This window comes from Rhinolophus sinicus, chromosome 3, assembly GCF_057876585.1.
Source record: "Rhinolophus sinicus isolate RSI-liver-muscle chromosome 3, RSI-T2T, whole genome shotgun sequence".
Classification (NCBI taxonomy): domain Eukaryota; kingdom Metazoa; phylum Chordata; class Mammalia; order Chiroptera; family Rhinolophidae; genus Rhinolophus; species Rhinolophus sinicus.
The window spans coordinates 138,670,363-138,696,672 of record NC_142503.1 but is presented as its reverse complement, the minus strand read 5'-3'; the positions used below and the strand labels follow the sequence as shown (position 1 = coordinate 138,696,672).

The window sequence follows — 26,310 nt, the reverse complement described above, 5'->3', positions numbered from 1 at the left end:
CAAGTCTTTCTTACCCAGCAACACCCCAACAGTCTGCCCCTCTGCACCCCCAGGTACCACTCATAGCCATCATGGCCACTGGAGGTGGAACGAGATCCATGACCGCCATGTATGGCCACCTGCTGGGGCTGCAGAAGCTGAATCTCCTGAACTGTTCCAGCTACATCACTGGCCTGTCAGGGGCCACTTGGTAAGGAGCTGGGGGCCACTGTCTGGTGGAGCCCAGAGCAAGCAGCAAATGGGCTGGCCTGGGGTCTCTGGTGAAGCTCCTCCCCCACCCCAAGTTAGACTGACTCATGAACCTTGGTCAGCTCTATCACTTACAGCTGTGTGACCTTGGGCATGCTGCTCAACTTCTCTGAGTCTCAGTTTCTGTATCTGTAAAGTGGGGATAATAACAGCACCAACCTCATGCGGTTGTTGGAGAGGCTTTCCCTGAACTGGGTACCTGAGAGACACTGTACACATCATACACGTTGGTCATTACTGACATTCCTATTTCCCTGGGTCTGTGCAGGGACATGGGAGCATGGTGGCCAACTATGAGTGAACTCCTGCTGCCACTGACCCTGTCCTGTAGGGGAGACGCAGCTGCCCTCTCTCAGACTATGCCAAGTCACCTAGGGTGGGTGGAGCTGGCCCCGCTGCTCTGGCTGCCCACACTCCACCTCAGCACCCATCCCTGCCCACTCCTTCTGACCTGTAGGCTTCCTCGGGCTCCCACCTCCTCACTCTGCTGGTGAGCGAGTAGAGTGAGCTGGCTCCCCCTAGGTGAGGCCAGTGTGAGGTGGGCCTTCTTAGCTCCTGTCTGTCATGCCATAGGAGCCACAGTGTTGGGGGGCCCACAAAAACATGTGCATTTCTTTTCAGATGAGAAGGGAAAAAAAATTAACTTCTAGGTCGAAGAAAATGTTTTTATAAATAATATTACTATATTTGTCTTTATACGATTGTCATACAACAAAATTTTTAATGTTTTTATGGTGGAAGCGGCCACCAAAGTCATAATGCAGCCCTGGTCTAGGGTGGCCGAGGTCCCATGACACCCAGGGCCTCTCTCTCAGCCAGGCTGTGTCTTATTCTGTCTGGGATTGGTGGGCCTCTGAGCTCTCCAGGTCCCAAGCTGTGGCCCTCATCCTGGAGGCGCTCTGGGTGACTTTCATTTGGGTGAGTGGACGTGAACTGTCCCTAGGAAAACCAAGGGCTCATGGTGCATCAGGGAGCCTGAGGCTTCCGCTCATATGGGATCTAGGAAGAAGAGCTGACCGTTATCAGCACTGCCACTGCTCCAAGCACCGAGGGACGGTTTCTGATGAATCATCTCATTTCTTCTTCACAAGAAAACTATGACAGAGGTGTCATTCTGCTCATTTTATAACTAGAGAAACAAGGAATTCTTCGGGATCACTCAGCTAACGAGTGGTAGAGCTGGGATTTGAACGTAGGCTGTCTGAATCCAGGGCCCACGTTCTTAATCTGCCTTTTAAACGGCTGCCCAGGAGTAGTAGGTTAAGGAGATAACCTGCATCTAGGGCGGGTGTGCGGAAAGCACTGGGAAGGATTCTTTGAAAACCAATTATTTGTAACTGAGTGAAGCTTATGGAGAGCAGGGTGTTTGGTTGAATAAGTCTCCTGCCCTACCCCTGCCTTCACAGACCAGAAATTAGTCCTGTGAAGGAAGAGGCCACTGTTTAGAAAACTGTGCAGCGTCAGGCAAGGTCCCCTCTGGGGGGCGGGGGGGGTCCCAGGTGCTGTCCTGACATAAACAGAAAAGCTGGGTCCAGGCCAAGAAGAGGCAGCCAGTGGCAAAGACCCAGAGCCGGGGGGAGCTCCATCTTTGTTTCACTGCTCCCCACTGCCCACATGTAAGTTAAGAAGCATGGGAAATAAATCTTTAGCCAGCATCATAATTACGGGAATTAATGTGCCAAAATGGAAACAGTCCAGGATGTGGCATCAGCCAAGCCTGGGTTCAAATGTTGGCTCCATCATTCCACAGCCCGGCACTTACTTTGTGCCAAGTACTATTCTAACCACTTTATATTACATTAATTCATGTAACCTTCACAATAGCTCTGTGAGGTAGGTACAATTATCATAACCCTCCCTTTTCTACACGTAGGAAAACTGGGGTGAAAAGTAGGTAGATACCTTGCCCAAGATCACACAGCTAATGAGTAGCAGAGTCTGGGTTTGAACCCAGGAAGGTCTGGGTCCAGAACCCTCACTCTTAAGCCACATGCTACACCTGGCCCACAGCAGGCAATCAAGAAATGGGAGCAAGTGTGACTATGAGTAATATTGTTTACCCCCTTTCCTCCAGGCTCCTTTCCTGGCAGGTTTCCCTTGAACTGCCCTCCTTCTCTCCTGCCACGGCCCGGGGTTGATTGGACCAGGGCTGGCTCAGCTCTATCAGCCATGCCTGTCTCTCTCCAGGACCATGGCTACCTTGTACCGGGACCCTGAGTGGTCCTCTAAAAACCTGGAGCCTGCCATCCTTGACGCCCGGAGGCACGTGGTGAAGGACAAGCTGCCCACCCTGCACCCAGACCAGCTCCTCAAACACCGGGAGGAGCTCCGGCAGCGCAGTCAGGAAGGCTATAAGGTCAACTTTACAGACTTCTGGGGCCTGCTGATCGAGGCCTGCCTGGGAGACGAGGTAGGTGCCTGGCTTCTCCTGGGCTGCACTCCGCCCTGGCTGATGCTCACCCCTCTCTCTTTGTTGGAGTATCTGGACTTACCTTGTAACAGGAGAGAGTTAGATGTATCCCTGAGCTGTAAAAGGCAAGGTTTGAGGGGCCCAAATGTGTGATGAAGAAAGATGTTGGGGTGGCTTAGGTGCAACGCTGCAGAGGCAGTGTGTCCTCAGAGCCAGGCCAAGACACCTGTGAGAGAAAATGAGGGGGGCGCTGGAAAAGCTGGAGAGCTATCAGACTGTGATGCAAGTGTGACCCCAAGTGGAGGAGAAAGGGAAGACAGTCTGGGTAGAAGCATCCTAGACTACTTTGTGGTCTAGAAGGTTCAGCAAAGCCTTAGAGAGTCCTCCAGCCAAGTTGGCCATCAGAGTCGTCTGACACTCCCCAGAATCCCTCAGCATCCCTGCCCCACTCAGGCACTGGGCTGGGACACCCATGGGAAGTGTCACCTCCGCATGGATTTCAGAACACAGCAGCTAGGACCCTTAGGCAATCACACTTCCTGGAGTTAAAGGTCTGCCAGGCTCGTTCTCATGGTCACCACACAAAGGATGGGCCCAGTGAGCTTCCTTCCTGCTCTGAGATCCAATGATCTGAGCAATATGCGCCCAAGGCGAGAATCAGCCTGTGTTGGGACACAGCTGTTGTGACAGCCATGTGGGACGTGGTGGAGGAATGGGATCCCCGTGCGATGCTGTAATCCTGGACGTCAGGTTGAGAGTTCAGCTAACACCTGGGCCCTTTCAGCTGCGCAGCCCCCAGGGAGGACTAACTTTGGCTGTTGCTGGGCCCCCAAGCAGAGATTCCCATCTCATTTCTATCCAGGCCTATGGCTGTCTGCCCTACTCCCAAAGGTGTCTGAGGAGATCTGATTTCAAATGAGAATTTTCCAGAAGGAGGAGGGATAACAAATTATTTTCTAGTAGGTCCCCTCTTCCAGAAAACCCAGACAATTTGAGGAACCAAAGATGGCCCAAACCACGTCTTCAACATTTATTCATTTCTTCATTCAATCTTTCAACAAATTAAGTACCTCCTGCACGCCAAGAACTATGCTAGGTCTGGGGGACTCAGACACGAGGCACTCACAGCTTTTGATGGATCCCTCCCCAGCCTGTCCCCCTTGACAACCCACCATCTAACCTGTTCTCATGATGAAGCAAGGCAGGCAGAGATTGAGGGTGTTGGCTTTTGGATTCAGGCATGATGGGGTTTCAATTCTGGCCCTGTTCTGTGCTGTTACTTACATGGGAATTACATCAGTAAGTGATGGTTGATATTTCTAACAAGAGTTAGTGCCCCATGTGATGAGGTGGAAAGCACCAAGGCTTTCGCATCAGAAGTCTGAGAATTACCCCCAGGGTTTGATGTGAGCAAGGAGCCAGGCTTCCCAAGAAGTCTAGGATTGATGTCTGCTCTAACACTCTAGCCAAAAGTGGGAGCTCCTTTCCCTCGGGCCCCCTTGACAATGAGCGTGGGCTGTCTCTTCCATGAGTCTGTAACTACTTCCAGGACCATCAGCTCCGTGGTGTCCAGATCTCTGCCCACTTATGACAGGTACCCTGTTTGCCTTTCAAGAGAGGCCCAAGACTCTCTGCCCTCACAGGTGTTTACCATCTCACACAGTTTCTGTCGCCTTCACAAACTGGGGTAACCATCGATGGTCACCCAGCAGGCAGCTGCTTGGCCTGGGATCAGAGCCTGGGCTCCTAAGACCTCAGTTGGCTTTGTCTACACTAGCTGATTCACTCTGGGGGGTGGCCTGTGACCCCAGCTGATCTGCAGGACTCCCATTCTGCTTATATAGCACAGTGCTCTGGGAACTTAGAGGGGCTGTGGCTGCCGTGTGGTACCAGGGTTTCCCAGCCCTTCATGAAGAAAGGAAGGAAGGAAGGAAGGAAGGAAGGAAGGAAGGAAGGAAGGAAGGAAGGAAGGAAGGAAGGAAGGAAGGAAGGAAGGAAGGAAGAAAGGAAAGAAGGAAAGAAGGAAAAGAGAAGAAGAAGGAGAAGAAGAAGGGCGGCTGGAGCACAAGCTCTCAACAACAAGGTTGCCGGTTCAATTCCCACATGGGATGGTGGGCTGCACCCCCTGCAACTAAAGATTGAAAACAGGCGACTGGACTTGGAGCTGAGCTGTGCCCTCCACAACTAGACTGAAGGACAACAACTTAGAGCTGATGGGCCCTGAAGAAACACACTGTTCACCAATTAAATTAAAAAAAAAAAAGAAGAAGAAGGAGGAGGAGGAGGAAGGAAGAAAAGAAGGAGCTTGTTTTTCCACTCCCAAACACATTTTATGCAATATGCAAAGCAGATATGAAAAATGGAGCTGCTCTGGTTTGGTGGCCTCTCCTACCCCTACCTCCTCATTCTCTGGTCCCTGAGACACACAGAGAACCTGGGACTCTGAGGGACAGCCGTACACTGCAGGTTCAGTCCCACCCCATCCATGTGTCTGGAGTGGTGAATAGTCCAAGGACAAGTGTACCTTCTACAGGTGCATTTTAAGAGCAGGTTTGGCTGGTGTCAGCCGGGACCTACACAGCAGCCTGGTGGGCTCAGGAGACAGAAAACACGCTGTGGGAGGTCCAAACTGTGCCCTTATTCTGCCACTAGGGCTGCTTATCTGTGTCTCCTTAACCATTTTGTTTCCCCACAGAGAAGTGAATGCAAACTGTCAGATCAGCGTGCTGCTCTGAGCCAGGGCCAGAACCCCCTGCCCATCTACCTCACCATCAATATCAAGGATGATGTAAGCAACAAGGATTTCAGAGGTAACACTGGTGCCTAGCAACTTATGTTGGGGGAGAGGGGACCCTTTTCAGCAGGCAAAGGCACCCAGCACCCCAGCACCCACACACGCATACCCACCTTACCTTTGCCAATCTTCACATGGAAAGGCAGTCCTTAAGCTGAGGAAAGCTTGCTACCCCCTTCTTCTCTGCCACCTGGGCGGTGTGAAAGGGAGAAGGCAGGGAAGATGGGAGAATGTGGGGGAGGACAGGGTCCCCTGGCTTCCCTGGGTGGTGGTTTGGTGTGACAGGGAAACAAAGGTCATGAAGGGAAATGGTCCTAGATATTTCTTAAACTGCCCAGAAGGGGGGCCTCTAGAGCCCTGCCCTGCTTCAGGGTCAGTTTTGGTCCCCATTTATCGGGTTTGGAGCAAAGAAGCCCAGCAGGTTGCAAATGGTGCGTCTTGGTCAGCCAGCAGAGGCCGGCCTTGGGCGCCCTCGTGTGTCCTGTGGGGGAACTGCGGCCTCGCTCTCCGGTCTCCCCGAAACCCGTGATCCAGCCGGTTGGTTAGGTGAGGAGGGAGAGCGGAGCTGCCCAGGCCAGACACTGACACCCTGCCCTGCTGCTTTGTGTGCAGAGTGGTGCGAGTTCTCCCCCTACGAGGTGGGCATGCAGAAGTACGGGGCCTTCATCCCCACCGAGCTCTTCGGCTCCGAGTTCTTCATGGGGCGTCTGATGAGGAGGATCCCAGAGTCGCGGATGTGCTACATGCTAGGTGACTCCCGGCGGGGAGGCTCCTGTGCGCCCTGCGCGTGTTGGGCAAGGCCCCACCTTTGAATTAGAGAATGACAGGGAGGCACGCTCTAGTTTCCCAGGAATTGTCCCCGGTGAAATGGGAGATTCTGGAACTCCCACCCCTTTCCGCTCTTGTTCCAAGCAGCAACATGCCTGCTTCCAGGGGCCTACATAGCTCCTGGGTTCCAAGGGGTCTGAGGGTACCACAGAGGGAAGGTGAAGTCCCTGGGGAAGTCTGGCCCTGCTTCCAAACCTACGCTCCCTGCTCCTCCAGAGCCAGGAGCAGTGAATGCAGAGGTCTGACTGTGATGTCCACTCGTTCAGTTCTCCCTGCAGAGTCTGAACTGCATCTGTCAAAGGGTGACCTCAAAAAACAGACCCATCTTTAAAGCCTCAACCACAGTTATGCCCTTATTTAAACTAGTCATATGCACCCCCATCTATCCCAGTCCAACCCATCCCCGAAGGTCCGACTCAGCCCCATATCTTCTGTGAAGCACACTTGAAAGTCCCCAGCCCAGGGTGGCTTCTCCTTTCTCTAAACACCTATACTATTGGGTATGTGGTTCAGAGATCTGTAGTTAAGTAACTTGGACGTGACTCCTCAATTATTAGCTCTGTGGAGTTGGCCAAATTACCTAACTTCTCTGAGCCACAGTTTTCTTATCTGTAAATTGGGCTTAAGAGTAAAACCTGCCATACAGAGGATCCAAATAGGTCAACATCATGTGAAAGATTTCATGTGAGTACTGCTATTAATCTGTTGCATTTTAAAATCATGATAATAAGAGATAGCATTACATTTATCCAGTGCTCACCATGTGCCAGGCACCGTCCTAAACTAGTGTATTAACTGGTGCAAGAGTAGGCATCTGGACTTGACCCTGAAGCCCACACCTGTCAGCATTAAGTAGCTGCTGGGACTGTGCCTTATATGCCTTCGTATTCTCTCCCGGCTCTGAGAGGAAGATGGAGAAGAGCTGAGGGCTGGGGATCATGAGTCATCCGGGTCGAGCTGCACTGTGGGCAGAGGGAAATCAAAGCCTGTCCCACACCCTGAGAAGCCTGACTTGAAGAGGGAATCGAGGCCAAGGCACAACCAGGCAGTATTTGGGTGGGCTTGGGGGCTCTCGGACAGAACTGCTCACGGCTGGCCCTGCTCCCTAGGTTTGTGGAGCAGCATCTTCTCCGTGAACTTGCTTGATGTCTGGGATTATTGCAACAACTCAGAGGAGTTTTTCCACAGGTGGACGAGGGAGAAAGTGCACGACATTGGTGGGTAACCTACTGGCTTCCCCTCTTGCTTAGAAAGGGAGTGGTGGGTCACAAACTGAGAACTAGTCCACCTGCCATGTGTTTCAACATCCTCTCTGTGGTCCACAAACATGGGAAGGCAGCGAGGGCTAGAGGGTCTTCCCTGCCTGGAGGGGACGGTGATTGCTGGTGGACACCTGCTCGGAGACCCAGCTGCACGCCCCCAGGGCCAGCTCTAGTGTGGTCAGGGGAGTGGATCCACTGTGTCGTCAGCTTGGCAGAGCTGTGAGGAGGCCTGGAGAGCTGAAAAGGGGAGGGATCTATGAACACATCAGTTAAAGGTTGCTCATCTAGACTGTTCTCTCTGGGACCCCTCCTTATCTATCTTCCCTCCCCACCCCTGTCCTATGTCTCTCACCTGGGTGCTCCAGTTCCAGGGTCTTGAAAGCCAGGCAAGGAAGATGGGAACAGCACTTACAATGGCTCACCCCTGGGTTCCGGGCTACCATGCAGGGAAATCAGGGCCCCCAAATTTTATGACCTGCTCTCTAATCCCCTCTCCCCTGCAGAAGATGAGCCGCTCCTTCCTGAAATCCCCAAATGTAAGGCCAACGTCCTGGACACCTCGGTGGTGATCCCAGCGTCGAGGATGTCCAATACTTTCCGCCAAATCCTCACCCATCGGTCCTTTGTGTCTGAGTTCCACAACTTCCTGTTGGGGCTGCAGCTGCACACCGACTACCTCCAGAATGGCCAGTTCTCCATGTGGAAAGGTACCCTCCCTGGCTGCTGCTTGAGGCCTGCCTCTGTTTGGAGGAAGGACAAGTAGATGTCGAGGCTACCATGGAGATAGGATGAGAAAACTCCTCTGACCATGGTTCATGGGTTGGGTGGCAGAGTCCCGCCATGGTGTATTCCTGGCCGGAGTCGAACAATGAGTGGAGTGGTGTGCATATTTAATTAACCGAATCTGCTCAGCACCTCTCTACGGCATCTGTACAATGATCTCAGCAGGTAGAAGTTGGCCCACTGTGTAAATGGGGAAGTGTGGGCCCTGACTTTCTGCAGTTGTGCTCTGGGGGCACCTTTTCATGTGAGTGGCGCCCCCTGGAGTTGGGCAGGGGATGGCTCAGCTCAAGAACACCCAAGTGGAAAGTAGCAGAGCCAGGCCTTAGACTGGCTTCAGTGCCTTCTTCCCACCCTGTTAAGGCTCTAAGGTTGACTTTCTACCGTCTTTGGTATCGTATTTGGCCACAGCTTGGAAACGGTTGCTTGGGCCTGGCCTAAAAATCGTTGTCCTCACCATCAGAGGCAGGAAGGGCAACTGGCTCTGGTCTCCAAGTTTACATCAATTTATAGGATAGTCTTATGCCCCTATACCCCACAAACCCTGTGGCTGAGTCATAGTGGGTTTTATGTGCATAGTCCATAAAAGACTTGCTAAAACCCCAAGAAAATGCTGTTCATCAGCCCACCCAAGGAGGTCAGAAGTGGGGGGCTGGAGACCCAGGCTGAAGAGCTCAGGGCAGGGTGCTCCATCCCTACCAGGTGCCTCTGACTATCCATTGAGATCAGGGTTCTGGGGTGCGATGGTAATTGGAAGCCTTGGATTTCAGACACTGTGCTTGACGGCTTCCCGAACCAGCTGACAGAGTCCGTGAACCACTTGTGTCTAGTAGACACTGCATTTTTCGTCAACTCCAGCTACCCACCCCTCCTCAGGCCCGAGAGAAAAGCCGACCTCATCATCCACCTCAATTATTGTGCTGGGTCCCAGACCAAGGCAAGTGTGGCAAAGAAAGAAAGCCCCCCTCACCCCTGAGCAGAAGCACTGCCTCTTCTGAGACAAGCCACTGACGAGCACCACGGACTGGGAAATGGGGAGTGTGTGCTCTCTATGGGCTCCAAGACTGGCGTCCGAGAAACTCGAGTTGGTATAACACATGACATGAGGGGAGCCATCCAAACCTCAGGGGGCTGCCAGCTGGCCCTCATGCAGTGGGGCTCAGAGTTTGCGTGGACTTACTGCGCTAATTCCAATCGTTGGTTGCATCTGAACATTTGCCATATTTGGCAATTCTTCAGCTGCAAAAAAAAGGAAGTTTTAAAAAATAACCTTGATAGAGCCCAGTTAATTCCAAGGTTTTATACCACTTCTAGAGCTTGTAATGTCCTATTTTCAAAATAATCACGCTGTCCTCCTCTCCCAGGGAATATGACCTTTCATGTAATTATACTAAAGAACCAGGACCAGAGGTTTTTATTTATTTTTGAAATGTTCTGGCCTTTTAAGGGAAAGAAACTGGTCTACCTTAATACTGTCTTATCCTGAAGCCAGGAACAGGGGAGTGTAGACAGATGACAAGGATGACAGCAATGATAATGGCCGAAGTTTGTACATGAGTGACAACGTCCTTTCCTACACATGATCTCACTTGATCCTTACACCAGGGCTTTGTGGTAGATGACATACCTGCTGTTATTCCCATGTGGTAGTTGAGGGAACTGAAGCACAGAGAAGGTAAATGGCTTGCTTAAGATCACACAGCTAGTAAATGTGGAACAGAGGGCAGCACTAAGGGGATTCTGACCCTCTAAGTCCACTGCTCTTTCTGTTATATCGTGTTTATGCCCTTTCAGAGTCCTTTCCAGCCCTGTGACACTCTGTCAGTTCCAAAGCCCATGCATGTGCCCCAGGAGCCTGCCCACTATGGCTGTATATGGCCCGGCTCCCATCGCCCTCAGGCTGCCACCCACATCTACCCAGATCTGTGTTTGGGTAACGTATCAGCAAAAGGGCTTCTGTCCATTTTACTTGGGGAAGGAGCTTGCAGTTGGACACACACCAACCTACTGCCTCAGGCCCTTTGTCCTGGTGTGGCTTTGTTCTAAAAATAGCACAAATAGTCCAAGTAGTTGGAGACGTGAGTTGTTTGCTGGGGAAATCAGGAAGCTTGATCTAAGAACTCTGTGTTTCTTACCTACCCTTACCCCTCGTCTCCAACATGTCCTCTTGTGATACTCTAGCCCATGAAACAAACCTGTGAGTACTGTGCCGTGCAGAACATTCCCTTCCCCAAATATGACCTGCAAGAGGAGGGGAATAGTAATCTCAAGGAATGTTACCTGATGGAGAACTCCCAGGAACCTGATGCCCCCATCGTGCTTTTCTTCCCACTCATCAACGATACCTTCCAAAAGTACAAGGCCCCAGGTAAGCCGCCGCCGAGCTCACTTCCCACCACCCGCTGGTCTTGGACTGAGAGCTCCTGTCTTTAAACGTACGCCATCTTCTAATAGCACTCACGGGAAGCCTGGCTTAGCTCCAGTCTGAGCCAACCTTGGCTTTGGGAAGAAAGAAAAGATTCCCCCATGCCCCCATGAGCTTGCAGCATCAAACTCTACTCCGCCAGTCATTCAACATTTATTGACATCCAACTGTACGCCTGGCACGGTGTTGGTGCTAGGGCAATCCTAAGATGGGCAAGCTGTATCCCTGCCCTAGGAGCTTGGAGGTGTACGTACATGTGCGTATGTGTGAGTGTGCACATCTGCAGGAAGGCGTGTGTGCCCGTGCATGCAGGGGTGGCTATGCAGAGAAATAGGACACAAGTCATTATAACTAAACATAAAAAGAGTCTATCGCGAGTCCTTCTACTCCCTCCAGGTGTAGAGCGAAGCCCCGAGGAGCTGGAGAAGGGCAATGTCGACATTTATGGCGCCAAAACTCCCTATGCCACCAGGGAGCTGACGTACACAGAGGCTGCCTTCGACAAGATGGTGAATCTCTGTGAATACAACATTCTGAATAACAAGGACAAGCTCCTTCAGGCCTTGCGAAAGGCCGTGGAAAAGAAGAAACTCCAGAAGAGCCAGTGTCCCTCCAAATTCCCAGGGAGCTTCACCGATCCTGTGTCTGCTTCCACTGCTGGGGGCAGGGACCTCCTCAGAGCGGACCAACCCTCATAGCCAGCTCTGCTCTCTGGCAAGAGGTGCAGGCAAGCTAGCCTGGGCTGTCCATCAAAAAATAAAAATTAAAAAAGGTTGAGGGAGACAGAGAGAAAGAGACACAGGAAAATAACAAGGCATGGATTTGGGTTTTATACCCACTGGAATTTTTTTAAACCTTTCCCTATAGGGAAAGGGGTCCAATAGCCACAGGCTCCCACACATGCCTGAAGTGTGGAGAATGAAAGCACGGCCTGAAGGGGCAGCTGGTTCCCCACAAACCTCAGACACAGAGCTGGTGCTCAGGGCCCTCCCCTTTCTACTCCCCTCTGCCTCCTGGCACAGAGGGCCTCAGGGAATGCACAAGAGGACCCGAGAAGCACTCCAGGTTCTCTGGAAAAACTATTTTTAAATTTTAAGGGAATTATATTCTTGCGATTTTTGTAGGTAATTATATTTTGTGGTTTTTATTTCTATGAGCCAGGCCATTAATAGGGAACATGATGCTAGAAGCTCTAGATGGAGCACTGGAGACATCTTGGTCTCTTCAACAGCAAAGCCAAACAGGTGACGCAGTTTCAGCAGCCCCTCTCCAGCCACTCAGAGCTCCAGGACTGGTGACCCCTAAAATCCCTACCAGGCAGCCTCATCTGAGCATCCAGCTCCAGTGAAATGCCAGGCAAAGCCCAAGTCTGCAGCTCACATTCGTGGAACAAGGATCTTAGATGCAGCTCAGGGATGTCTGGGCAGGTCAATGGGCTTGGGCGTCAGGTCGGTACTGCCGCCCAATGCCACCCACTCCGAGACTGGCGCTTGCTGACAAACCTGCTCCAGGAGCACTTCTCAGTTCTCCATCACCCTCCCCTCTGTTTTCCAGACGGGATTATTTATTTCTAAATGGGATTTCTCTTATTTATCATGTACACACCATGACCAGCAAACACATCCCAGCTCTTGGAAAGTCATCCTGAGAGAATGAAACTAGGAAGGAACTACCCAGAAAGGACTAAGTTAGCTCTGAGGAAGAAGCCCATCCTTGGAGGTGGTTTCAAGATGAATTGCCGGAGATGATGTAATACAGAATTGTACACCTGAAATCTATGTAATTTTACTAACAATTGTCACCCCAATAAATTTAATAAAAAAAAAAAATAAAAGATGAATTGCCGGGAAAGACCAGGAACACACGGAAGCCCAATCAAAGCATCCAGGTCTCCCATCAGGCTGGGAACTTAACTGAAAAAAATGTGTAACCTGAGCTACTGAGACGCCCTGGCCAATGGACAGTGGGACCAGAAAGGCATGTGCTCTGCGTGAAGCCCAGCAAACCTGGAAGACATGCCCCTCTTTCTGGGCCACGATGCTCCCTAAGCAGTCCTTTGGTTGTTAGGAGACAAATGGTGACAGGTAGCAAAAGTTTAGAAAAATTGGCCTCCAATTTACCTCCTTGCTATTCAAAGTGTGCTGGGGAACTGGTTAGAAACACAGAATCTCAGGCCCCACTCCCGCCACACTGAATCAGAATCTGTATTTTGAGGAGATTCTCACCTCCTCTCTCAGGTGATGATGCCTAGGCATATTAAAGTTGGACTGGTGTGGATTTATGCCACACTTTCCCATAAGCCTGGAAAGTACGAACAGTCAACTCCCCTGAGCCACTGACTCGTAGCCCCAAACTGGGCCCCTGGACCTGCAAAACTGGTCCCCATCCAGATAACGCTCACCTGGGACACCATCTCACCTCCTCCACCAGAGCAGCCTCCACTTTGGCACCTTTTTCTTCCATCTGCAACAAACAGGCTTGCCTTAAATTATCAGAGCGAGCTCCGTGGCAAGACCTGTTTATTGTAAGGTGAAGGCAGCCCTCCCTTGGATTCCTCAAAGAATGTAGAGTGAGGTTTCTGAAACCATTGTATTATTTGAGCGCGGAATAAAATGGCCATGTGGGTAAATGCTAGTGCCTCATCTGCTTTCATTATCTGAGGCTGTAAACCATGCATAATTCCTGTCTGGCCACTGCCAGAGGTGTGAGAAGGCCATTCCATCCCATCCCTTCTCTCGTCTGCTGCTTCCTTTCCTCCTGCAGAGGTCCCCACCTTCTTGTGGGGGGGTGTTTTTCGGTTTTTATGAAGCCATGTGAAAACCAGTGGAGCACCAGCTCTTGTTGACCCATGCTGTTTGAAGCTCCGATGGTTTTCAGGAAGCTTTGACCTAGAGGAAGGAAGGGCAGTCTGCATCAGCTGAGCACCTACTTGGTGCCCCGTGGTCGTGGTCAGTAAACTGCCTCTGCTTTCTAGGAACGTTGATTTGGGTTGTAAGAAAAGGCATGAAAATATTTTTGTATGTGGATTTGAGAAGTCAAATAGTCATTTCACTTCTAAAACAACACTGGCGATGTCACAGAGCAGGAGATTCGTAAGGGCCACATAAGGGATAAGGACAAAATGTCATCAACTCTGTGAGGGGCCAGGGCACTTTGTCCTGGGGAGGTCAGGGAGGAGGCCCCCCCTCAGGTTCCCTGCTCACTGCCTGTAACACGATTAAATAGAAAAAATCAAATAAAATTCCTCTCTTCCCAAGGGTGCCTTTGTCTCCCCTTTCCTTCTCAGGAGAGCAGCCAGCACACCACCTGCCATGGAAACCAGCCACCCTGTCCCACAGTAGATGTGTTCTGCTTCTACATCCCCATGAAAACACTTCTCTCCAAGGTCACCGATGTCCTCCCAATTGCCAGATACATGGAGTCAAATGGCACTGGCCCTGTCTAGGCCTTATCTTACTTGATTGTTCTCAGCATTTGGCACTGCAGACCACTCCCTCCTTCCTGAAACCTCCCTTCCCAGGATTTCCTTGCCAACAGCAGTTCACTCCAAATATTTATTTCCTTCCCACTACATGCCAGTCACTGTTGTAGGCACTGGGAAAATAAAAAGAATTAACAATTGACCCCACATTTCAAGGAGCTTCCTTCTAGTTCCATGTAGGAGGCCTACATGGAAACAGAGCCTTGCGATACAAAGAGACAGTTCCATATTAGCTGTGTAAAGAAGGGGCACACATTAGGGGCAGCCAATCCAGCCCGAGAGGGAAGGGGCCAAGTTTTGTGGCTACCTTCTGTCCTGGATTTCTTCCCACTTTCAAGACCCTCCCCTGGTCTCATCTCCCTTGTTCTCCTTTAGCTGCTGGTGTTTCCCGAGGTTCTCTCCTTAGCTCTCCTCTCTTCTCACTCTATACTCTCCTTAAGCAGTTTCATCTACACCAGGATTTCAAGTACGGGTTCTATTTTGAAAACTCTCAAACCTTTAGCTCTAAACAAACCAATGTCTTATGTTCTTTTTTTGGAAGTTGAAGTATTTACTGATGTGTTTAGATTTCCTAAGTTCTTGATTCAAGAATTCAAATTCTATGCCAGTTAGTATAACTTCTGCTACATAACCCAAAAGATCTAAAATTACAGTGGCTTCAACATGGTCATTTATTTCTATTTCTTATCAGAGACCCAGGCTCCTTTCAGCTCTTGCTTCTGCCAGCCTTAAGTTTGTCTTGGGGTCCATTATGGCTCCTGGAGCTCTAGCCATCATTTCTACATTCTGGGCCGCAGGGGCCATAAAGGGGTCTGAGCTCCTGCTGACTATGAAGACACCACACCGGTCCTGGCCTGCCTAGCTCTAGATCTCTTTTCTGTGAAAGAAAACTGAACTTTTGTCTTAACAAGATAACAAGAATTACCAGCTCTTCCAGTGATCTATTGCTGAGCAGCAACCCACCCCCCAACACATATTGGCATAAAATAACCACCATGTGATTATACCCACAGATTCTGTAGGTCAGGAATTTGGAAAGGGCACAGCATGGACAACTTATATATGCTCCGTGTGTGGGGCCTCAGCTCAGATGACTTGCCCCGTTGGGGAGAACTCAGATGACTGGTCTAGAAGATCTGGGCTGATGGATCCCTTTCTGAGGTGGATCCTTCATTCTTCTATCTGGTGGCTGGGCTGTAAAGGCTGGGGAGGATAAAGGACAGTCTCAGTTTGATTGACTGTCAGAGCACCTTCCTGTGGTCTCCGCAGCATGGTGGTCTCTGGATAGTCAGTCTTCTTAAATGGCAGCTCAGGGCTCCCGAGTTGCATACTGGCAGTGGCATGGCGTATTATAACCTAGCCTCAGGAGTCACATAGCATCACTTCCACTATACTCTATTGGCAAAAGCATTCACAGGCCAGCCTAGATTTAAGGGCAGGGGACAAAGATCCCATCTCTTAATAGGATGCGTGTCATAAAAATTGTATGGTCAAGTTTTAAATCCCAGGCTGCAACAGTTAAATCCTTAAAGTTCACCTTGCCCCTCTTCCACCAAGTGAATGTCACATTTTGGATTTTTATTGCAGACGCCATTTGTAGTAACAAATTCAGTGTTAGTTAGGAAGTACTTTCATCTCTAACAGAGACTGGACAAATAGTGGCTTAAATGTATCCATGTAAAGAAGCCCACAGAGAGGCAGGCAGTCCAAGGCTGGTGTGGCACTTCATGATTTGTCAGGGTTCCTGTTCCTTCCAGCTCTCTGATTCCTTGTGTAGTTCTTAGCCTCATGGTCCAAGATGAGCCCTGGAGCTCCCGCCATCATATTCATATCCCAGACTACAAGAGGGAAGAAGGGAAGAGAAAGCTTGAACCCTTTTCTCTTTAAAAGAGACTTCCTACAAGTCCCACACATCCTTCAGGTAACATATCAGCAACCGGAAGTTGGTCTCATGATCACACTTAACTGTAGAAAGACTGGAAATTTTTGTTGTTACCTGGTTGGCAATGTGCCCAGCTAAAAGAGTTCTATTGTGAAGGACAATTTATAGGCAACTGGCTGTCTTGCTGCAAGTACCTACTAGACATCTCCACCTGCATGTCCTCCAAGCTACATCTCCAAGTGGCAGCAGTGACCAGGGTAATGGCCACAGAGAAAGGAGAGGTGTGTCTGAGAATGAAGGCCAAAGTACCTCCTCTAATCTCATCATGTGTCTCCCAGGCCTTTAACTACTCCAGAATTTAAAGTTATCAGGACAAGACCCTGGACATCATCTAGAGCAAATCTTCTGACCATCACATTACCAAGAACAGGGGAAAATCCTTCCAAAAGAATTACAATTAAAATTTTCACATGGCAAAGTGAGTCTTATTACCAAAAGACTTATTTTAAGAATTATTCAATACAACTTCTGGGCAACAATAGCACTCCCTATAGAACTGTAATAGGATTTAACCTGAAAAAACAATTGAATTAAGATATTTAAAAAGTGACTGAGATTGGGATTGTTTAGTCTGAAGAAAGGAAACCAAAGAGAATCATAACTTGCAAAGATGCAAGATTATTATTCTGGGGAGAGTCAGTCACTCTCCCACTCACTGAGGACAGAACAGGAACAAGAAAGCTGTAAGAAGACAGAGAAGGAAGAAAAGCCATGATGGCACATCCTCTGGCCTGGTTTCTTCAGGACTTTCTTTTCCTTATTTTTTTTTTTCTTTCAAATTAAGGACAATCAATGTTGTTCTTCCTTAAAATTTGTTTTCTGGTTATAAAACAAGAACATGATTATTGTATAAAATTTGAAAAATGTAAAAGCATATAGAGAAGGAAACTAAGATCACTTATCACTCCAAAACTCAGACAGCATTACTATTTGGGGGTTTATCCTTCCCATCTTTTCATTGGATACTTTAATTTTTTTACAAAAGTACAAAAATCTTATACATTCACTTTTTAAAAAAATTGTAGTAAAATATCTAATAAAATTTACTGTCTTAACCATTTTTAAGTATACAGTTAATAGTGTTAACTATATTCACATTGTTGTGCCACAGACCTCCAGAATTTTTTCATTTTGTGAAACGGAAACTCTATACCCACTGAACAATTCCCCATTTCCTCCTCCGCCCAGCTCCTGACAACCACCATTTTATTGTTTCTATGAATTTGACTAGTTGAGATACCTCATTTACATGGACTCACACATTATTTTTCCTTTGGTGACTGGCTTATTTCACTTAGCATAATGTTCTTGAGGTTCGTCCAGATTGTAGCATGTGATAGGATTTCCTTACTTTCTAAGGCTGAATAATATTTCATTGTATGATATCACATTTTGTTTATCCATTCATCCACCTCTGGACACTTAGGTTGCTTTCACCTCTTGACTATTGTGAATAGTGCTGCGGTGAATATGAGTGTGCAATATCTCTTAGAGACCCTACTTTCAATTATTTTAGATATAGACCCAAGAAGTGGGATTGCTGGATCATACGGTAGTTCTATTTCTAATTTTGTGAGGAGCAGCCATACTGTTTCCCATAGCAATTGCATGTATTCACTTTTCACTTCATTTGGGTAAATACCAAGGAGTGTAATTTCTGGAGCATAAGGTAAGGGGAATATTTTTATATGGGTTTATTTTTAATGTATGATTTAAAACACACTGAAGCTTTTACTTTTTTGTTAACAGATCTGTCAGCCTTTTCCTTTATAATGTATGTCTTTGGTTTTGTTTAGAAAGGCTTTTCCCTTCTAAAATTTTATAAATCTTCACCTATACCTTCTTCCAATGGTTCAATAGTTCACTTTATTTTTATATTTCAATTTGTTTTATTTTGACATGAGGTCAATATCTAATTTCACTTTCCATTGGCTTTCTTTTCCCTTCCATAGTTATGTGTAGCTTCCTCTAGATATTTGATCCATACAACAGCTCCACAGGAGTTCGCATTTTACAAGCAAGGAAACTGAGACAGAAAGGTAACTCACTGCATTTAAGAACACATAGGCATTCATTTATATAATCAGGATTCAACCCCAGGTCCTGTTCTTTCTTCATGACAACCTTGGTACTCAAAGTGTGGTTCATAGACAAGCAGCAACGGCGACACTAGGGAGCATATTAGAAATGAGGAGTCTTGGGTCTCACCCCATACCCACTGAATCAGAATCTGCATTTCCATCAAGTTTTAGAAATACTGTTGTGCATCATATTTCCCCCAATTGAGGGTACATCAGAATCACCTGGGGCACTTGTTGAGCTCCATCCCCCTTCAATATTCTCACTCAGTAGGTCAGAGTGATGACTACAAATCTGCATTTTAACAAGTATCCCAGATTATTCTTATGCAGGGGGTCCCTTTGATCACACTTGAGAAATCCTCTAAAACAACAGAGAAATATTCGAAAACTATTACCTAGGACACCAAAAATGAAGGCTGAGTATTTCTCCCAATCCCAGTTTAGGTGTTTTTTAACCTGAAAAAGAGACAGCTGGGAGGTAACATTAACTCTTTTACATTTGGAAATTAGGTTGTAATCCATGAGGATGATGACTACATTTTCAATTTTACAGAAAATCAAATAAAACTACTGGAAAATGCCTTCAATTCATCCAGAATTTAGTGGAGGGGCGTGGAGATGAGACATATGTACCCAAGTAAATTGGAGTGTACCTCCCCTAACTTCACATTTCGTCAATTATGTCCGTGAGTCAAGGTCTCCTCACCAATAAAATGAGGGTACTAATAATCTGCTAGCAGGTAGACAAAACCTGCCTGTCAACTTTCTGAACTTTGTCTCCAGTTTCCACGTTCAGAGGGCTGGGATGAGGGAACATTCCAAGAGAGCCTCCGGAGGTTCCGGTTGGCTTTTCTTTTCTTTTTTTTTTTTTTTTTTTGCCAGCTCAGATTTGCCCGGACGCCGACGCCACCTGGCCAGAGGTGTGGCCCTGGGGACTAAATAGGCCCCAAGGATGCCTGGCCTGCGTCACCCGGCTGGAGAGACACCTCTCCCCGCCCCAGTCCTGCAGACCGACTCCGTCATCAACAATTCATTAAGAACCTCCTCTCCATTGGCTGACGCCTCCACCCGCGCTGGCAGCTGCCCAATGAGGAAGGACTTGAGAGAGTCCTTCTGAATAGTGAACGACCGCTCGTGACGTAGCGATCGGAGATTGGCTGCGACGGCGCGAGACGAGACCAGATCGGGCGGCGGCGAGCGCAGCTGGTGCAGCTCAGTGCGAGCCAGGGAGGGTCGAACCCGGAGCGGGGACTGAGTGCGGGGCCGGCGCTGACAGGGCGGGCTCGGGGCGCAGACCGGTGGCAGGATGTTCAGCTGGATGGGGCGGCAGGCGGGCGGGCGCGATCGTGTGAGCGGCGCGGATGCCGTGCAGACGGTGACTGGCGGCCTGCGTTCGCTCTACCTGCGCAAGGTGCTGCCGCTGGAGGAGGCGTACCGCTTCCACGAGTTCCACTCGCCTGCGCTGGAGGACGCTGACTTCGACAACAAGCCCATGATCCTGCTGGTGGGCCAGTACAGCACAGGAAAGACCACCTTCATCAGGTAACCCGCTCCGCGCGTCCTCACCTCTGCCTGGACCCCTGTCCCCCACCACCTAGGTGGAGGCGGTCTTCCCCACGTGTGCACGTATAGTCGCTACGCCTTCGGGCTTCCTGCAGCGACCACTTCCCCTTTTGAGGAACCCCCTCGCCGCTGCTTCCCCCTCCAGCGTCGGCGTGACCTCAGGTTCGCGGTCTCGACGTGGTGCTCTGTGCCGGGGCGCGGCCGCCGGAGTAGGGGCTGGCTGTCCCTACGCGGGCAGGAGGGTCCCGGGAACCCTTCTCCGAGTACTCCGAGCCCTCCTTCTTTGCTCTTGGAAAGGCACTGCCGTCGCTGGCTTTATCCTGCCACGCTGGGCTGGGGACCTGGGAAAGGGAGGGGCACGAGACTATAATAAGCATTTTCTTGAGGAGTGAGGCCTAGGGCTGGAAATGGGGACAGAGGTGTGGGGTATCAGAATGAGCTGTTGAGTCATAGTTGGAGAGTTAAGCCTCTAGCAGTGCCCGGCGCATAATTATTGAATGAATGAATAAATGGCAACAGTGGAGGGTATTGCCCATGCCCCCTTCCCTTGAGGTCTTTGCATGCCACCTCCCACCACAGTGTTTCGGGGAGGGGGTAGACAGGCCGCCTTCTTTCGGCTGTTGTACAGCCTCGCCTTTATCCTGCCTTAGGAAGTTGTGTGTAGCAGCCCGCACCCAGTGGAACTAAGGGGGAGTGTCATATTACTATTCGTTAGTTTCCGTTTCTTAGGTGGGTCATTCCCTCCTTGCTCACCCTTGACAACTGAAAATATTTGTCATGCTCGCTGTGTCTCCAAAAGCAAACAATTACAGTGCATGCCCTAAGGTTCAAATCGTACAGCTTCCTGGGAAGTGACTTTTGATGGGAAATAATTGATACTGAAACAGATTTTCAAAGAGGCTATTTTACTTCTAAAGCTGCTGGCATATGAAGACTGAATTTTCATTCTTTCGTTAGGAAACTTGCTTTCCTGGGTTAAACCCCGTGTCAGTTGAAACAAACTGATCACGTAAGGTTTTGGTCCAGGTTTCAGAACTGTGACAATCTCTTGATCATTGATGTTCAACAAGTGTTCAGAAAGCTGCGTCTATATTTGGATACGTGCCATTTCTGTTAAGTAGATGGCCTCTTTTTCTCCACTCCAGTGACCTAAATAGTTTCAACAAATAGAGTAGTTGTCACTACAGGAAATTGTTCAATCCAGGTCTGCAGATACTCTATGAATGAATTCAGCAAAGCAAAAACACTATTGAAATATAGTTCTAGAGAGTAAATTGAATGTGAAGGAAATCATTTTAAAATTGCTTTTCTGATGCTTATTAATATGCTGAAAACAGTATTAAATGTGTCACCCCAGGCACTCAAAATGAACCATAGAAATGTTACAGTAACTGGTACCTTGAAAGATGATAGACTGTACATTTAAGGTCTCAGTAATACTAACCAGTTTTTAAGTATATGGGAAAATGAAGTATTATGACCAAGAGGTATAAAGTGAGAGGTGGACCTTTTGAAATATACAGATGAAGGATAGCATTGTTATAATAATCTCAGACGTTGGTGGTGGCACTTTTACAGCTCTGCGGTCAGTTCCTCCTGTTTGTCCTTGCCAGGAGTGCTTTATTGTGTCCTATGTGATGGTTAGGGAGCCCCTGTGGATGCTATACCCTCCTGGATGTATGTAGCGCACTCTCTCTGCTCACATAGCCTGGATAATACGCAAGCCTGAGGCAGAACACAATTCACAAGAACATGAATCCATCTTCAGTTTTCAGTTTACTATTTCATTATATTATTTCTCACTCTTCTCTCCGCTTCATCAGTGTGTGGGGGGGTGGGGGGGTAGGTTGTGGAATAGTTAAGGATAGTTTTAAGAAGAATTTTGAGATCTGACTCCTAGAGACTCCATTCAAATGGACCACTTCTCAGTAGGCACTGGGCCATGTATTATACAACCCAAAGGTGAGGGAGGAAGTCACTTGCTCTTGAGACCTTCCCTGGACTGTCACTTTGTCGTTGGGCAGCAGGCACAAAGTGGACCTGTGAAGTTAGAAGGAAATCAGGATGGACAGGAAGCTTGGTGAGGCACCAGAGACCTGAGCTTGCTTTCAGAGTGGAGTTAGGAGGAAGAGATTTAGCTCCTGGGAAGAACCCCCGCCCTCCCCCTGCCCAAAGGGCAGCTACCCTCTAGAGACCTGCACTGGAACTGGAGAGTAGAGGCGTCGGCCCAGTGTACTGACCATCCTGGAGCCCGTGTGCATCCGTGGCTATCTTTTCTCTGAGGCTGATCAGTGCCCGCATTGTTTGCCTCCAGCCATTGAGCACTACAAGCTCATCCTTGGCTACGGGGTGCACCTAGCTACAAAGTCATAGATTCTTATCCACCTGGCTTCCTGCACATCCCAAGAGGTCACTGATAACACAGAGCCTGCAATGATATGGAGGGATACTTCTCTCATTGTAAAGCCACTCAGCAAGCCCATTTTAATGAAACTTTACTCTTCCTCCTTTTGTCCCATAACTGGGAAGAACTAGGAGCCCCACTAAAGCATGGTGAGCTAGGATGTTCATCAGGAATGAAGAAATTCGCGTGTGCCTTGTTCTAGGTCTCCTAGATGGGGTGCATGAAGAGCTTGAGTGTCAAGGAAATACGCTCAATTCTGCATGGGAGATCACCATGAGGGCCCCAGGTGCAAAGAAAAGGACAAATAGGAGGAGAGGGTTTGTGGGATCTCTCCACATGGATCACAGAACTGACCCAGAAGGAGACTTCAGATGTGATGGAAATACTGTCCAAAGTCTCTGGGTACAAGCAGAAGAACTGATAAACCTATTGTCTCACTGATAGTTTTATTTCCCAGAAGAGAAAGGATACAATGAGTGGAACTATTGGTGCTCTATCTCTGACCAAGAAAGAATTGGCCAGAGAAGGAAAAGAGATGCACACGGGAAAATGGCCATGTCGTCTTAGGCTCTGTAACAGCCAAGGAAGGGTGGATGTTGGGCTCAGCCAGGCTTGTGTCCAAAACCTGAGGAAAACAGATTTCAGAGATTCCCCCAGAAGATCCCTGGGCCCAAGTGCTGTGAAGGAAGACATTTCCACGGAGAGGACATGAGGCTCACCGAAAATCAATTCATACCACACAGTTTCAACTTCTGATTTTTAAGAGTCTCACTTTCTCTTTTCCTCCTATACTCTGTCTTTTTCTCCCTGAAAATTTATTCTAATGAGGAAAAAAGAGGAAAGTCACTCAGGATCACTTTTAAAAATCAGAGATCAAGGCAATTAGGCAAGAAAAAGAAATAGAAGGCATGTAGTGCGGAAAGACATAAAATTACCTCTAGTCACAGAGGACATGTCCTTATATATAGGAACTCCTAAGAATTTAGAAAAATCCTTAAAAAAAGTCTCTTAAAACTCATAAACAAGTTCAGCAAAGTGTCAGGATACAAAATCAACATACAAAATTAATTATATTTCTATTACTAGCAATGAGCAATCTGAAAATGAAATTAAGAAAACAATTACATTTATAATAGCATCTAAAAGAATAAAATACTTAAGAATAAATTTAACAAAAGTAGGCCAAAACACATTGAAAACTATAAAACTTTGTTGAAAGAAATGAAAGAAAACCTAAAAAAATAAAGATGGAAAGACATCCAATGTTCATGGTTTGGAAGACTTAGTATTTTTAGGATGGCAATACAACTCAAAGTAAGCTACAGATTCAGTACAATCCAATCAAATAGAATTGAGAGTCCAGAAATACACCCATACATCTCTGGTAAGTTTGTTTTTACACGGGTTCCAAGACAATTCAAGGAGAAACAATATTCTTCTCAACAAAAGATGGTGGGACATTGGATATCCACACACAAAAAGAATAGAGTGTGACTGCTAATGGGTCCAGGGTTTCTTTTGAGGATGACGAGAATGTTCTGAAATTAGATAGTGGAATTAGTTGCTCAACTTTGTGACTACACTAAAAACCACAGAATTGTACCTTTTAAAGGGGTGAATTTTATGGTATATGAATTATATCTCAATAAAAAATATGAAACAGTTCAGTCTTCCAATACTAAGCGTCCTGTGGTTTATTTAATTTTCATAATTCTGCAACTAGTGCCAGTCAAGAAATTTCTACATCTGTGTGCAATAATTTAACATAAGCATGGGTACCAGCAAGAAAACAAACAAAAAAGAAGTAGGAATAACTGAAAGAACACAAGGACAAAAGGAACTAAAGAGTAGACATGAGGGGAAAAAGGGAGTAGCCACCACACAATTTCTATATGGTTTGTTTCCGCTATATATTTTTGTCAACCTATAAACATGTTCATTCTTCATAACACTCAATAAAATCAAGATATGATGTTTTCCTATAAAATGCTTTAAATGTTATTTAAATATGTTAATGGGGAAGAGGGCAGGGGTTCCATATGCAAGGGTGGGGACAAGGTTTATGGACAGTGTGAAGCATTAAGAAGCTGGAGTGAGTGGACTGAGATGGCAGAAATGCCTCTGAAAATAAAAAAAAAGCCTTTTTAGGCCTGTTTAGAACAAGAAAAAGAATCAGGAAGTGATAGGCCCACTGCTTGGGACTCTTGCTGTGACATTAGAGGAAAGCAGAACTACTCAGTTATTATTTTCCTTCCTCCTTTTCGCTCAAAGCAAATGACCTAGAGATGGTAGAGGGAGCCCAGCCATGTCTGAGAGGGGGTTCAAACCCCAAGGATGAGGTGCATCCTAGGGCCCGCACAGGCCAGATCCAGTAAATACCTGGGTAGATGGATGGATAGGAGGACTGACTGCATAGGAAGGACTTGAAGTTGTGCTCAAAGAACTGTGGCTGGTAACTTTTAAGAAATTATGAAGAATATGAAAAGTATCAGAATATTGGAAGCAGGCAAATGTTCCAGTTTTCAAAGCTGGGGAGAGATGGATTGTGTTCAAGAACAAAGATCTACTTCATTCCTTTGATAAGCCTTAGATTCCATTATTAAAGAGAAGTGAAGGCACTCAGGAGGCAGTCTGGTTCGTCCATTTAAAAAAAAAAAAAATCCCTGTGGGCCCAACTTGGTGGTTCTTACCCTCATTCAGGCACTAGAGGGTGAGTCTTCTATGCCAAATACCATACTTACCCTTTGCAGATCTCTGAGATATTGAAATATTTGATTTTTTAAAGGAGAATAGACTATATTTACAGTATATAAGATAATAACTACACACCCTAGTATTCATTTATTCAAAAATATTGATTTCAGGGATGGGCCCGGTTATTACAGAACTTAGAGTTTCGTGAGGGAATATGGAAAAGAATCCATGAGCCATTAGGGCTCTGGGTAATGAGCTGGGACAGGAGAAGCACAGGGTGGGATGGGGGCATAGGAGGAACCCTTCATTCAGGCTTGGAGGTTGGAAAAGGCCTCCCTGAGGATACATCCTAAAAGCTTAGCCCTGAGGAGTAAGCCAGAATTACCTGCCCAAGGAGACCGGGAGGTGAGGGCAAGAAAGTGTCAGTGACGAGGCCCATAATAGGACAGCTTGGATAACCAGGTGGGTGGTGGAGCTATCCACTGAGATGGAGACACAAGAAGTGGAAGAGCTGGGGCATAGTTATGAATTTAGATTTAAACCTATGTTTAAGTGGACACTCAGGTGTAGAAGTCCACAAGGGGTTAGACATATGGCTCTAGAGTGAAAGGAAGAGGAGCTTGTGGAGACACTTGGGAAAAAGTCACCAGAGAGGTGGAGTAATGCCAGGGGAGGAGTGTGGCGCAGAGCCATCTTAGGGCCCGTTTGGTTGCAAGTGACAGAAATTCAACTTAAAAAGACTTAAGTGAAAAGGTACAAATTTTCTCATGAAACCAATCAGACCAGGGTATACTGGCTACAAGCCTGGCCTAGGACCCCAAGTGGTGCCCTCAGGACTCAGTCTCTGAGCTCTGCTGCCTTCCTCACGTTGGCTTCCTTCTCAGGCAGTTGCCCCTCCTGGACTGGGCAGGTGGCCATCTCCAGTTCCATACTCATATTCTGTCAGCTCAGCAACCCCAGTGGGAAAAAAAGAGATTCTCTTCCCCAACAGTTTCACCAAAAATCTCAGGTTTCAGTCTCAGTGGTTCACCTTTGGCCATATGCCCATCCCTAGAAACAAGGGGAATGAAATACTCGTGCCGGGAGTGGGGTGGTCAGCCCCCAAACCATGTGGACTCAGAATGAGGAAAGGTGGCTCCTCAGGTTGCTTTGATCAAAAGGGGGCAATGGATGCTGGGCAGGTGAAGCAGCAGAAGGCCCCCACAAAATCCAGGGAAAGAGAGATGAGGTAGTCAGCACATCAGATGCTTCTGAGAAAAGGATTGAAACAGAACCGGTGGATTGGCGGTCAGGAGCCAGGGTGACCTTGTCAAGAGCTGTGTCAGTGAGTGATGATGATGGAAGCCAGGTGGTGGTGGGTTGAGGAATGAGTGGGAGGTGAAGTGACAAATATAGAA

The 26,310-nt window shown here is 47.9% G+C and overlaps 2 protein-coding genes and 1 long non-coding RNA gene across 4 annotated transcripts in view; 2 read left to right on the top strand and 1 right to left on the bottom strand.

Annotated features, from left to right (window-relative positions):
- The window catches only part of LOC141570597 (uncharacterized), a 53,480-nt gene extending 47,776 nt beyond the window's left edge, over nucleotides 1–5,704 (bottom strand). The window contains exon 1 of the long non-coding RNA XR_012494777.2: nucleotides 5,572–5,704. This is a non-coding gene — a long non-coding RNA (uncharacterized LOC141570597). The remainder of the gene's footprint in view (nucleotides 1–5,571) is intronic.
- Nucleotides 1–12,582, top strand: part of PLA2G4E (phospholipase A2 group IVE) — a 59,791-nt gene extending 47,209 nt beyond the window's left edge. Inside the window, exons 12-20 of one of the 2 annotated variants that reach the window (XM_019725422.3) lie at nucleotides 54–190; nucleotides 2,437–2,659; nucleotides 5,355–5,469; nucleotides 6,066–6,203; nucleotides 7,391–7,498; nucleotides 8,047–8,250; nucleotides 9,094–9,260; nucleotides 10,505–10,691; nucleotides 11,145–12,582. In XM_019725422.3, coding sequence (XP_019580981.3) covers nucleotides 54–190; nucleotides 2,437–2,659; nucleotides 5,355–5,469; nucleotides 6,066–6,203; nucleotides 7,391–7,498; nucleotides 8,047–8,250; nucleotides 9,094–9,260; nucleotides 10,505–10,691; nucleotides 11,145–11,446 — 1,581 coding nt within the window. In that variant the 3' untranslated portion in view covers nucleotides 11,447–12,582. The remainder of the gene's footprint in view (nucleotides 1–53; nucleotides 191–2,436; nucleotides 2,660–5,354; nucleotides 5,470–6,065; nucleotides 6,204–7,390; nucleotides 7,499–8,046; nucleotides 8,251–9,093; nucleotides 9,261–10,504; nucleotides 10,692–11,144) is intronic. The other variant, XM_088797156.1, reaches the window with a different exon arrangement.
- Nucleotides 12,583–19,437: 6,855 nt separating this feature from the next.
- Nucleotides 19,438–26,310, top strand: part of EHD4 (EH domain containing 4) — a 72,515-nt gene continuing 65,642 nt past the window's right edge. Inside the window, exon 1 of the mRNA XM_019725423.3 lies at nucleotides 19,438–19,794. Within this exon, the coding sequence (XP_019580982.1) occupies nucleotides 19,559–19,794 (236 nt within the window). The 5' untranslated portion in view covers nucleotides 19,438–19,558. The remainder of the gene's footprint in view (nucleotides 19,795–26,310) is intronic.